The sequence below is a fragment of the Gymnogyps californianus genome, chromosome 2 (genome assembly GCF_018139145.2).
Source record: "Gymnogyps californianus isolate 813 chromosome 2, ASM1813914v2, whole genome shotgun sequence".
Taxonomy (NCBI): domain Eukaryota; kingdom Metazoa; phylum Chordata; class Aves; order Accipitriformes; family Cathartidae; genus Gymnogyps; species Gymnogyps californianus.
Window position 1 is genome coordinate 70,457,679 of NC_059472.1, and position 14,241 is coordinate 70,471,919.

The 14,241-nt window shown below is 37.7% G+C and overlaps 1 protein-coding gene across 1 annotated transcript in view; it reads left to right on the plus strand.

The window, feature by feature from the left end:
- Positions 1–13,820, plus strand: part of LPCAT1 (lysophosphatidylcholine acyltransferase 1) — a 64,351-nt gene extending 50,531 nt beyond the window's left edge. Inside the window, exons 11-14 of the mRNA XM_050891210.1 lie at positions 2,761–2,914; positions 3,806–3,904; positions 7,176–7,314; positions 12,581–13,820. Coding sequence (XP_050747167.1) covers positions 2,761–2,914; positions 3,806–3,904; positions 7,176–7,314; positions 12,581–12,765 — 577 coding nt within the window. The 3' untranslated portion in view covers positions 12,766–13,820. The remainder of the gene's footprint in view (positions 1–2,760; positions 2,915–3,805; positions 3,905–7,175; positions 7,315–12,580) is intronic.
- Positions 13,821–14,241: the final 421 nt, after the last annotated feature.

Genomic DNA, 14,241 nt, shown 5'->3' on the forward strand with positions numbered 1-14,241 from the left:
TCAGTATCCTTTCTCCATTATGACAAGAAATTGCACAGAAGTACATCAGCAGACATAAAAACGAATGTATTATGCTTTTCTGGCTTAGGGCATGTTTCTCTGAGCTTGCAGTTTACAGTAGCTAGCTACAAAATCCAGCTGTTCTTACGCAACTTCCAGCTCTGGGAGACACTAGAAACTTTTTGGCAGATTGCCAGCATGCAAGAAAGGAGTTTGTTTTCAAATAGTCAAATACAGCTAAAACTAGCTTTAAGGAGGTAAGACGTGCTAAAAATAGTGGTAATTATGCTGAAAATATCCTACCTTCGGGGATCTGGTTTTCCTTGTGAAGTCTGCTGTGAAGGATTTAATGTTCAGAGCTATTAATCTTGAAAAATGCCCTTTCCATCGTCAGGGACTCGGGAATGAGTTTTTATTCTCTTTAGTGCGCACTGGCCTAAAAAATGAAGCAAAACACCACAACAGCAAATAACATTATGTATCGTAAAGCCTAGATCTTGCATGGAAGCCATTAGGCAAACAAACATGATTTCATGAGCAAAGACCATCCGCTGTTGGTTTTCTAGCTTTTATAGCCCCCATTGGGATAAAAGTAACAATTTTAAAGGAATTGAGACATTGGAACCATTTCACATTGGTTCAGAACCTATTGTGGGATTTGGAACACTTGGATTCAGAAGACTTCAGCATAGTAAGTCATGGTCATCCACACATCAATTACTTTCTGGTTCTGAAAGGGCTGGAGGGAAGTGAGGGCACCTTGCATTACCAGAAGTACAATGCAGTCATACTCAAGCTGAAGCAATAAGATTGCCTCACTGATCCACATACTCTTTTTGAGATTAACTCACGTCTCTTTCTGTATTTATAAAACCCAAACCACAAGATGTCTGTAAGATTTGTGGTAAGCCATGCTACTTTCCGTACAAGGTTTTGCCTTCAAAGTTTTTAGCTTTTTGGACTTAATTGACTGGTGAAGAGGAGATCTCGCAAGTCTCAAATACTACTCACCAAGTGAGTACTCAGTTCTAGAAGGTGAATTTTGAGTCAATTCATTGTAAATCAAATCTCTGATTTAGAGACAGATGTTAGACTGCGTATTCTGTGTCAGTGGTGGCTTATCTCAAGGGAGGATTCGGATGCCAGCTGTCCTTCATCCTACAGTTAAAATCCATTTTGACTACTACAGTGGGGATGTATTATCTGTGGACACTTATATGTAATCCTGCATGTGAGAAGCTGAGTTCTGCGTGCATCTCAAATCCTCCATGGATTCCTTTTTCATTGTTCCTGCTACTTTTCTGCTTGATCATGGAAAATGAATGATTGCAGAGGAGTGTTTCGCTGCTCTTTTTGTACTGTCTAGGACCAAAACTTCAGATAGGTGCTTTAATGCCGGGATGGAGAACATATGAATGTTCTATAGGGGCCACGGGTCTCTGGAAGAATTCTTGCATGTTCAGGTCTTATAATTCAGAAATACAGGGCTTGGCATTGTTTAGTACATTTTTGGTAAGTCAGTTTAGGTGATGGCAGACAGCATAGTAGTTGTGTTTTTACTTAAAAGCAGTGATTTTTAGGAAGGGTCATTTCAGCAAGCAGTCAAGGTCTGGAGCTGACGTATCAGATAATCTTCCTATCAGAAATGCTCTTATCTTTTTTTCAGAAGCTCCTGAGAATGCTGATATTAAGTATTTTATTCATTCTTGTCACTGAGAGGGAGCTACTGAGGAGTCCCAGCTGCAGTCTGGGAACAATTCTGGTGTGAGCTTGTGAGTTCTGTAAATAGCTGCTTTTCCTTGTCTGCAGCAGCAAACAGCAAAACACAACTGCAGAAGAATATTGTAGAAGACTTTATTGGCTTCTTTTGTCTTCAGACTGGAAAGTTTGGATGCCCACGTTACCCTAAATCAGTTCAGAGGAAACCTGCTGATCAAGATTTGTTTGATGTTGTATTAGGGAGGGAATTTACTTTTCCCCACATACCTGCAGCACCATTTATTATGTTCATAGTAAGACTTACTTTCACAAAGCGAATACAGGAAGCTTGACTTAGCAAAAAAAAAAACCAGAACCCAAACAACCATGCAGCAGATACCTGCATAAAGATAAAGCTGTTCATTCATCAGTCAAAATCTGGTTTTGCAATTGGAAGGACTGAGGGAATTTCTGTAGCTGTATTAACTGCTATAACTTTGGGTCACCTCGTGATGGTGTCCAACTCCAGACTGAATGTGAAAAATGAGGACTGACAAACAGGATTAACAGTATAATCGCTATTATGTAATCCCTGATTTCTTTTAGGCAAGATGCATCAGGTCTTTCCTGTTCAGTGACATTAGTAAATTTGGAATTGTAATTGGTTTATGTTACTGTCCTACAATACAGCCATATTCAGGTGACCTAAATCCCACCTAGTTCTCCGTGCCTGGTATTTCTTATTAGCTAGTTCTAGACTGTGTTTCTTGTTCATGTTGAACTGCTAACACATACGGCTTATAATCAAGGTAGAATAAAGGACGCAAGTTTATGACCAGGGTTTCTAAGCCCTTGCAGTGATTCCTAATACAGTTAAGAACTAATGTGAGCCTTAAAATTACAGGAATACATTATTTTATTATAAAGTTACTTAGTAATTCTGATTCCAGATTCTGTAATGTTTTACAGCATTATCATCCATTGCTTCATTTGGTATATTGAAATTTGTATTGTTAAAACTGGGTTTATTTTTAAAATGTGCAAAAATAATATGCTTTCTAGGCTGAAGCCAGAAACACTTGAAGATGATCTTGATAAATATGCTGCAAGTGCCATGAAAATGAAAAAAGAAAAGGTTGATCTTAAAGAATTCTCAGCATACTTGGAATTTCCAGTTTCTCACACATTAGAAAGTATGTTTGCACTTTTTGATGAGGTAAGAAACAACATCATGTTTAAAAATTGTACTACTTTTGTAAAACTCCACTTTAGCCTAATTCTGTTCCAGCTGAATTCACTGAGGTCTGATTTGGACCAGTGCTAGGTGCTTTTGAGCACTTCACCATAGTATTTGCCTACTGCATTTCCCTTTCAGCAAGGTAAGAGCACCTATCATCGACTAAAGAAAGCATTCATTCAGGTAGAAGTTAAAAGGAGCATCAGTTGGACAAAACTGATTTTCTTTCTAGATGCAAAATATGAAGAGGAAGAAAGATGCATTCAGGCTAAACCTCTGGTGCGGCTTGTTGCAACTGAATGCAATGCCTATTAGCTGATATTTCACTTACCTTGTAAATAAATCACTTGTTCTCCTAGGATACCTGAAGGACCTAGGAACTTGGCAGATGAGCCAGTTTTTCATTTCTCTGGCAATCAGTCAGGATGGGGAAATGACTATTATCTTTTGGATGCTGTTTGGACCAGGAGATGGATATGTCCATAGTGCTCTCTCTTAGACCAAAGAGCAGATGTCATGTATTCAGGGCTTAAATTAGGCTACCTTGTCATGTGGTTCTCCAATTTTAATTTCAACCTGGTAGTTCAGATGGTTTAACATAAAAATCTTAAATATGCAAGTGAAAGGTGACTAGCAGCACTGTCTTCCAAGAATCTTTGAATTATGACTTCTGACTGAGACTCTAAAAAGAGCCTGCAGAGTTTTGATGACCCAGGTTCTTGCCCTGAATTAGTTCCATTTCAGTGAGACTTTTTTGCAGTGGCATATGTAATGATCTTTCTGAATATTCTGCATCTTTAGCAACTGTTAGTTATTTATGAAAGTTCTCAGACAAATTGCAGTATTTAGAGGTAAGGTTTTCCTTCACAGAATGAAGACGGCATAATTGACGTTCGGGAATTTGTCATTGCTCTGTCAGTTGTCTGTAAGCCATCCAAAACTCTGGAAACAATTCAGTTGGCATTTCAGGTAAGCAGCATTTTCTTCCTCTATGTAGTATAATTTTTTTTAGCAATTACTAATACTGCCTTTAGACTTAACAGAAGCTTGTTTCACATGCCCTTTTAATACTTATTTACATTTTAAAACAACATTACTGGGAAGTTAGATTAAGAGGTCATGTTCAGAGGGAATGCACTGCAAGTTTAAGTCATGTGAAATTATGGAAGTTTGCAGTTTGAAATTGTTCTCTGTGGAAATCTGGTAGAATCTTTTTCAGCACATTGAGTCTCAAACCTGAAGTCCTTTGTATTGATTCCTCTAAACTAAAGGCTAATGAGTTGTGTTTACTACTTTTATAATGTTTCAATCAAATCTTATTTTTCGAGTTAAGAAAATAGTGAAAAACTTTTCCTACATGTTAATAGAGATTAATCTTTTTACCCCCTTTTTATCTTCTTGATAAGATTTTCTTCCCTCTTAGTCTTACCGTGTTTCTGTGTTGGTCCTGCAGTCTGTGCCCAGAGTTTATGCTTCCCGGCAGTGCTGCTGATCTTGTTCTAGCCTCAGTGGTTTGTTGCAGCATCAGCGTAGATGGTTAATGCAGGCTTTTTGGGAAAGTGACAGCAGCAATACTTAATGTTTGTCATTCCGGTGGGTTTGTCTGATGCCTTGATTTATTACTTTTTAATTATTTTCTTTAATATTGCTATTTCAACACGCAAACTCTGCTGCATCCTGCATCATCTTTTCCCTTTGCCTCGAACTCACATGGTCTTTAGTGTTACTGAAACTGAAGAGTGCTAACTCTTGATGCTGTAATCACTGGTGAATGCATGGAGTTGAGAACATTCATTTGCATGGTACTACATGGCAGCCTTATTTTCTGAGTAGTTGTTTTCAGGTTCTTCAGCATACCTGTATTATTCTCTTAACTACGTTTTGCTAAAGAAATGAGGCTCCTGTGAATGTTTAGTGTTCACAACTATCATTCTTACCCTTTGGGCAGTATCAAACAAATTTGACAAAGGAGGAAGGAACAAAAATATTTAGTTCATACAAATATTGGGGGAAATCTGCCTCTAATAGCTGCTGTTACTTATTGCTACTTCTGAGGGAAAAGCAGAAAGGTCTCTGCCCTTACTCCATTTGATCGTTATAATGGCATAGAGAAATGGTCAGGTGCTGTTTGGTCAGCTCTGTGTCTTCACACTAAAATGAACAAGCTTAAAGTAAACTTGAAGGTGGCTTTTGGGCAGTGTTTCAGTGAAATTTAACTGTCATAATGCATAATGTGCAATATACTTTTACCATTTTAGAGGAAGAAAAGCTCAGATTAGGCGAGTATTTTCTTCTTGGAAGCACCTAACTTTGAGTTAATAAACCTGTTTCTTAAAAAAATTCTGTTCTTCACTATCTGCTCTATTCTTCAACTCATACATAATGTTGAGTTCCCTGGTTAATTGCAAAATATAAAGTTAACTGTAGAATGGCAAAGAAGTTCTATGCATGTATAAAGAAGGGGAAGCACTCAGCAAGGGAAAGCAGGTATGGCTCACTTTATCCTGCTAGTGATGATTGGAAGGGTTAAAAAAAGTCTTGAGCTCAGGAAATTTTGCTCACAGTATTCTAGAAAAAAGGGAGAGAACCTTTTTTCTTTATCCTTTCTTCCCCCCTTTCCTGGGTTCATGTACAGTAAGATATTCACAGAGCTTATTGCGAGCCATTGAAGGATCTAGCCAGTTGATGAATATGTGGCTTTGAACAGTTGCTGTCCTCTGCCATGTGCTACTTTTTGCAATGCACCTTGTCATTTGTTTTCAGGGATAAAGTGCAACATTTCACGTAGCTGAACAAGTTTTCAAAGTGGAAGTGTTCAGTATATGGTTGAAGAACTTGAAAAATAGGAGTTACTGAGCCACCGGAGTTCTCGGTGGGCAATTTAAAGAGAAGGGGGGATTATGGCAATCAAGTCTAAGAACAGCACTCCAGTGTAAGTGCTACGCATCCTCCCTTCCTAATTGCTAAGGAAACGAAAGGGTGTTGTAAATCTTGCCAATATGACGCTTGTGAGCCTTACCATCACGTATCACCTTCTGACTGCTTGATCTGTAAAAACAGAGCAGATTTTATTAAACAAGTGTCTTGTCCTTGCCCCAACTCCTTGTGAAACACCGTGCAGGTTAGTTGCTAGGGGGGAAAAAGCAAGATTCCTGATTTGAGCATGAATGTTGTCTTCCACAGTACTTCAATTTTTTTTATTCCACTGACTTTTTTTATTCCATTATTCACACAACTTCCGCTTGTGTGAAAAATACATCCTTATGCCTCTTGTTCAGTCTCATCAGTTCCCACCTTCTCAATGATGTAGAGAAGCTAAAAGAAAGTTTGCAAAATAGCGTTTTTTACATGGTTCAGTATTTGCAGTGTTGTCATGCTTGAAAATGAGACAAGGATGTTTCAAAAATTCTTCTGTCTCAACTTCCATTGCACAGGCAAATTGAGTTATTTTAGAAAGTTTAATGAAGTTGTATTTGTTACAGATGTTTTGAAATACTCAGGTCCTTTTTTCAGGGGAAAACACCGTACATATACAAAGATAGAATGAGACTATGAACAATTATTTTTAGTTATCAGTCTCCTGTCAGTAGTAAAGCTAACTCTTTCTGTGAGGAAACTCTTTGCTTCAGGACTTAAGAATATGCAAATTATTATTTTCTAGAATTTTGAATACGTATTTGTAGAAAATTACAGGCCCATCACTTTAGGGGGTAGGATTCTCCTGAGTACTACAACGCCATGTAGATGTAGGCATTTTATGCAAAGTGGCTGTCGAATCAGTTGGATGTTGGTCAAAGGAATCTTGAGTTTTACATCTGACCAAGTGGAAACAGTATCTGCTTTAGGTTGACCTAAATATATCTCCTGATTCCACAGACTCTCCTGGAGTTTGGACACATAGCTCAGTGGACTAAAAATTATTCTCAGTTACATATCTGCAAAACATGTTAGTGTTAAACAGTCTTGTCTGGGTATCACTGAAATGCCAGTGGTTAGGCACGTAAACATAGGTTTTTTCTGAATATAGCAAGCTTTACTTTCTAAGCATACCCAGGTGAACTAATAATCAATGTTGTCTTTTACCCAGAGTAATCAGAAATCCTTAGTAGATCACATCAATCTGAGAGCGACTAGAATTTCCAATACCAAATTTTACTTTTGCATAACTTTTAGTGTGGTGCTGTTCAGAGGAGTTAGTATTCAGCTTTGCAATGATTTATCTTCCTGTCTTGATTCATAGCTGTACCAGTCAGAAAATGGAACTATAATAGAAGAAGATTTAGCTCATATTCTGAAGACTGCCATGGGTGTGTCACAGATTAATGTTACGCATCTTTTTAGAGCTGTAGATGAAGAAGAAAAAGGAGAGATTACATATGGTAAGTATTTTAAGTGGATCTGAACTGTCACAAAATGTCAACGTTGTCTGAACTCATGTTGATATACAAACCAGTTATAGTTTTATTAAACTTTACCTTTTTTAGTTGACTTGTTGACTTTAACAATGATGAAAGCACTGCAGACAAAGTAAATTTACATTTTAAAAAAAATTTGAGTTTCACCTTTAATATCAAATGTCAGATTTACATGTTTTCAGAGGTTTTCCCTTCCACATTAAGTAAGGCAATATGTAGATTAGCTCTTTCAGCATATTCTGTTCTTTGACTTCCGTGTATGTGAATATGTATTTTTAAGAAAGCTATCTTAGCTCTGTCATGTTGTTTTGTCTCTTGTATCTGTTCCCTGCTATTTCTGCCCTCCCAGAATACAGGGGGATGTAAGATTTTCTACTCCCATAAAATTTCTCAGCCTGTTTGAAAATAAGTCCCGAGTGTGTCTGCGGGGGAAATGAGGGGGTATTAACCAGGCTACTCAATATGTAGTCTGTAATGCAGGTGATATGGAGGTGAGAAAGTTGCATTTGAAAAATTGTGAGATCTGGGTGAACAGATTATGCTGGGAATCAAAGTACTTGTGTGTTACTTCAGATTCATCTTTTATGCAGTAAGGTTTAAATTTAGTTGTATCATTTAAGTATGAACTGAGTTGTTGATAGCGAACATATCACGTATCTCCCGTAGAAGTGCTTATGACATGCCCTGTTCTAATGGCTTTCCTTCAGGATAATCAGTATGTATTTAATTTGTAAGATTTTTACAAATTAAGACATTAGTGTTAGTAAATTACAATTTCTACACTAGTAATTCCTATGTTTCAGTCACACAATATGTATGTAAAGCTTCAACTACAGAACTATTTGAGTTATTGGAATGAGTAGCATTGCCACTGCCCTCCCCTTTTTTCCTGACTGCTATGTCTTGCCTCCTTGACTCCTGCTGTACTGCCCCTTTCCTTTCTGTACATCTCATCTGTCATGTCCCCAGCATTTCCATGTCCATCCTACGCTATTGCCTTTTTCCTGCCTATCTCTGTGGCTCCTTGTCTCCCAGCTCATTTGGGTGGTGACTCAACTCTTTTCCCTCTACCCGCTGCCCTGTCACCAGCTTCAAAAATACCAGCACAGAATCTTAAGCTGGTAAGCCTAGCAGAACTCTGATTTTGACACACTTCATTGTTTGAGAATAGCTAAATTTGAAATAGTGTATAAGTGAACTCAGACCAGTTCATGTGAGTTACCAAAGAAATCATATTTTAATATTCATCTTTGATAGTACTTAGTTGCATTTAAATCTGCACTTTTCCCCTAAGTGGTCATGGTATGTTCCCATCACAAGAAAATCTGGACCACTGAGCCACGGCAGTGGCCACTGAAGTGCTTAGCTCTCATTTTCACTAATTTATTTCCTGTACTCAAGAGTAGTCTTTTGTGAGGCTGCACAAAGTAGGATGTTGTTTACATAATTTCTTTGAAACTTTGCTTGGATCTCTTTCTGAGGGATGTGCTCATTTTATAATATAAACATTGCACTGAGATGTTAACATATCTGAAAGCCTAATAGTAAGAATAAATGTCCAATTTATTGTGGTAGAGAATTAGAAGATGAAAATAAACTTCTGCTATTGCATTTCTGTCTTGAAAGTTCTTGCCGTGAATACTCAATCTCTTGCCTTTCCTGAGAATATGTGCAACTTGCCACATACTCAATTTGTTGCACTTAAATACTGAGAAAGGAGAGGTGGAAAACTTGCAGACTACACCTTTTCTGAAGGCATTGTCCAGACAAGTTCTGAGAAATCAAAACTTGTTCTGGGGAAGACTACTGACGTTACTTTGGATACACACAGCAGAGGTGTCTGCTCACAAGCTCCTCCTTTCTGGGATGTTGGAATGGGAAGCAGGAATATTAAGTCTTCAGTCTTACTTGTAAGAATAAAAAATAAAATATCCAAAGTATCAAACCTAAATTGCTGCACGTATAGCAGAGTTCTTGAAGCCAGAGATCTCATCCCAAAGGAAAAGCTCAGGTTGCAGGTAAACAGAATAACCAATAGCAAAATCGAGATTGTATAACTAGATTGATAATCTCGAATCTGAATTGTTAGAATTCTGGATTTTTGTCGCATGTTTGAAAATCCACTAGCTGCCAAAGATCTGTGTCTCAGTTCTCTTAAGCAGTGTGCTGTTGGCTTAACTGTTTAGATGCACCTTAATTCCAAAGCTCATCCCTTCACTGTAATCTAGAGAGAGGCAAGATTTCTCAGTCTTAAGACATGATCCTGGAGAATTTGAATAGGTTCTGTAGGTGGGCATCACAAATTCTAGGAAACTTTCCACCTGCTCTTGATAGACAAATGATGACTGTGAAAGTGTTCTGAAGACTGCCTTGCTTGCTGGTAACAAGAAGGAAGGGGGGATTGGCAGTGTTGTGAATATCCATGGGGATGAACGTTCAGAGAAGGAAGAATTATTTGTTCTTTAAAATGTAGTATCCTTACCTATATTAACCACAGGATTATCTTAAGTTCCTGTACACTAAAGTAATTATGTAGCTGAGGGGAAACAAAAACTGGAGGAGATTCATGAACCATAGAGCTTCCATCAAGGAGCATCAAGTAGCAGGAAGGTATTGCAAAGGCAGGAGAAAAACCTCTTGAAGTTCTTGTAGTACATATGCATACTTAATGCAAAAAATATAGACAGGAGTCTTAAAGAACTCCACTTTGGGTTCTTTCGTTCTTTTTGTCTCTTTCCTCTTAGTAGGGGTAGGAAGCAAAATTACTTTTTTTCCCAAGTAAATGACTAAGGTTATCTTTTCCTCCAGTCTAATGCTTCACAGCTGCTTTAAGCTTGAGCTCCAAGATGAGACCTGTGATTAGAAGTAATGCTGGAATAGCTCGTTCTTCTTACATCACCTTGTCTCACGTTTCTGGTGAATGAGGCAAATGGGATTCCAAGCACTTTTCTTTGGGCTCTGCTGTGTACAACTTTGATAAATATTCCTTAATATCTTCAGGACTTGTTTCAGCAAGACCCAAAATGTCTAGTTACTGAGATCTATCAGAAACATTATCCTGTTCAATTCAGTCCTCCCTGGAATCTGAGGTTTTTCATTTGGATCCAGTACTGATAAAACATTGAGGGATGGATCATGACAGAGTTGTCACGATGCCGTTCTGGATATAAACTATCATACTTGTGTGAACAACTGTTTCAAGGGATTTTCTGAATTCATTTTCTGAAAAGATACAGTAGCTTTTTGAAGAATTACTTAGAATGGCATCTACAGTAAATATTGTAGTCTTTCCCGTGCAAAAAGGGTTATGCTTAATGTGACTGTAAGAGCATCTTTGGTACTCTTGATTGAAATTTTTGTACTTGTCTTACCTTAGTTGGGGTATCAGAATGACCTTTCCCAAAAAAGGCTATTTTTTCATGGTCATTAATACAATGCACACATTGTATGTGTTGTTACAAAAAGGAATAAATCCTTGGGATGGGCTTAAAGCGTCCATGTGAAAAAAGGGAACGCTTTCATGTTCCTGTTGCAGGCCAGACCCAGTTAAGGCTGATAGCTGATTGCTCTCTCCTTGTTAGCTGCAGAAAAATAATATACTCAGTTGGATTCCCTGAATGTGCTTAACCGTTTTGATTCTGATGAATCAGTTTGCACTCAAGTCTTTCTAATATATTATTGCAACTACTACCACTGTTAAATATTTTAAATATAAAAGAAAGCTCTACATTTCCTTCTTGAAAAAGGTCAGATGCATCGTATTCTTTGCTATGAGATTATTTTTTTTAAAGTTGAACTTGCATTAAATATTATCGAAAGAAAAATTTTTGCTGTATGCATTTGCAAACTTTTAAGATTTTTTTCACCCCCTGAAGACTTTATCATTTACATGATCAATCAGTCTGTTGTACATACAGGTTTTTCAACATAGATGGTAGTGTTGGTTCTCATGGCTTGAACATCATAAGCTTTTGTTGAAGTTACAGGGTCCAAAATACTTTAGATCCATATAAACTGTGGATAAAGGATACCCACTTTTTTGTTTGCAGAAGGATGAAGTTATGTTTATTGAATTCTCCCCACCTGTCCCTTTGCAACAGTTCAGAGGCAGGGTTGACCTACAACTTCACTGCCCCTGTGAGCCAAATGACATTCCCTTGCCCTTTGCAATATTGAGAAAAACACACCATCTCAAACAGAGAAGGGTGGCGGAGAGGGAAAGCTGTGGTAGTTCCCTTCCTCCACACCAGCCCAGTTGTACCAGGAGGAACTGGACTTCACTCCTCTGAAAGGCTACTTCAGCTGTCATCTGCACTGCACTCCAGGGAACTCACAGCATCATCTCATCATGAGTTCTTCTGGGATAACAGTGAATTTGAGTGGGCTGTGTGTGATACACTGTAGGTGACTGAGTTAGTGATAATGTTTGCATCCAGCTTCTTCCAGTGTCAGTTTACATTATAAGAATAGCTTCTTATGACTTGGATCCCGTACAGTATCTTGGGTTCAAATGATGTCTGAATAAACAGTCATATGGGCAAATTGTGACAAGGCTTCAATGCCTGATTTTTAACACAAAATGTAACTTCCTGATGTTAAGGATTCCCCACTCCCCCAAGAACTAATCTTGCTCTTTTTATTATCTTATTAGTATCCAACATCAACATCAGTTTTCTCATAATGCATTACAAATTATCTTCTCACAGTATTATTCTCTAAAATGTTAAGAGTTTGAAATGCTGAAATCTTGAAAGCGGAAGGCAGTGATGACAGCTGCTGTTAGGTTGAAGCGAATTATGAGTGCAGAGCATTAAAGGGCATGTTTGCAAAAGACTTCCCAGGTTTTAAGAAATGACTACTCTTGCTGTTCTTTGTTCCTCAACTGCAGGGCTTCTGCCCTTCCCCCACTGAACAGTGAGATGCTATGTCAGGGCATGTGGTGCTCTTCATGCATTTTAATGTAAATCTGAGCCTGTTTACCCCTTCACCATACAAGCTAAGCTCTGGTCTGAAGTGTTTTAAGAGGGCTTAGATAACTCTTTGTGGCATCTCAGCTCTGGGGATGTGGTAAACTTCTGCTGAGAAGCTAAAACAAGCTATGGGGATAGCATTATGTTAACTGCTGCTATTTTTCTCCAAAGTCGTCATGTGGTTATATATGTGTAAGTATTCAAATTTAGCATCCTCCTGTTTGAAAGAGCTGATTCTGTGTAACAACAATTTTTTTTAGATGACTTCTACAGATTTGCCGAATTGCACCCACACTTTGCAGAAGACTTTCTCTATGCTGATCAGATGGGAGCTGAGAGTGGCTTGGAGACTTCATCTCTTTCTGCTCCTAATGGTATCTGTACTGACTTCAGCCCTGAAAATGCTGAAGATAAAAACAAGCCCCTGCAGAAGAAATTGAATTAACACTACAACTGTTACCTTCCTCTCCTGGTGAGAGGATAGTCTTTTCTTGGGATTTTCATAAGTCGCTCCAACTATACAGCAAATACCAGTTTTGTGTGTGAAAGTTCTTCTACCTTAGTACTGTTCTTTGAATCATATGTGCTATATTCAACAACATGTTTCAGGTTACTTTGGAGAAGGTGTTTTTATTTTTTTCAAAAAGGTCTTTGAAAGGCAAAAATGTGAATGTGCTCCATTATTAATGTTCATATTTAAAAGGAAGCGGCACACTTATTTATATTCCATTGACTAGTTTCATGTACAAAGTGTCGCACAAACTGTGCATGTATAAAGAAACTGTAGCTACTATGGTGTTAAGTGCACTTTGGTGATTAGTGTTTTCCCTAGTTATGGGGATGTTTATTTGGGGCCAAACTTTGCTGTCCATATTTGCATAGTCTTGTTGATTTCAGTGGGATTATTCTCTTGAGCAAGCAAGGCAAGCATATTTTGGCCCTTTGTTTTGGTTTCAGTGAACAGTTTGGAAACAATAATGCAAAAACTTGCTAAGGATTACTTTTTATTTTTATTGTTGAATGACAAAATTGTTTCTCTTTCAGTCTATTCCATGGTAGAATGAAAAGGAAAGGCTCCTTATCCCTCACCCCAACACTTTTCTACTGTAATCTTCCAGATGCAATTAAACGAGAATTTTTTCCAAACTGACATGCCACATACTGTTTGCAAATGTGTGACAAAACTGTTTGTGCTTTTCTCTTATAATCAGTTCAAATCATGTCCACCCAACATTTAAATGGGAGACGTTTACACAATTGTATTTAATCTAGATTTATCAGGAATCACAGGTTTCTTTTGTAGCAAGCCTGTGTATACAGATAACTTAGCATGGTACACATTATGAAAACTTTGTTATATCAGCACAAGTTTGAAAAGGTTGCAGTTACTTCAGAGGCCAAGCCAGCAACAAGTTGCAGAACATCCTGAAGAAATGCTAGTTAAATCTCTATAGCAACATCACATATACTGCGTATAACGTATATGAAGCTTGAAATAGTTTAGCACTGTTTAAAAAAAAAAAAAACAACAAACTAAAACACTTGTATTAGTAATGTTTCTTATCTTTCCTTTTGTAAAGCCAGATGCCTTAATTACCAATGGAGGTCTCAGAAAAATTTAGATTATTATAAAACCACAGAGCATCTCTGATTAGGAAACATGACAAAAGCCTCAAGGAGTAGGAGGGAGGACTCTGTCACAAAATAACTCTGATGGCAACTGTACTTCCAAACAAACAAAAAACACTTTCAAATCATTTCTATAACTAATTTTGTAGGGCTGCGCTAAAATATGATGGTTTTGTGATTTGATGAGTTTGATTAATTTGATGGATTTGTTGAGATTTGAATCTTCCACATGTTAGAGTAATTTAAAACTAGATTTGAAAGGAAGGAATTTTAGAAGAAGGAAATCTGTTTG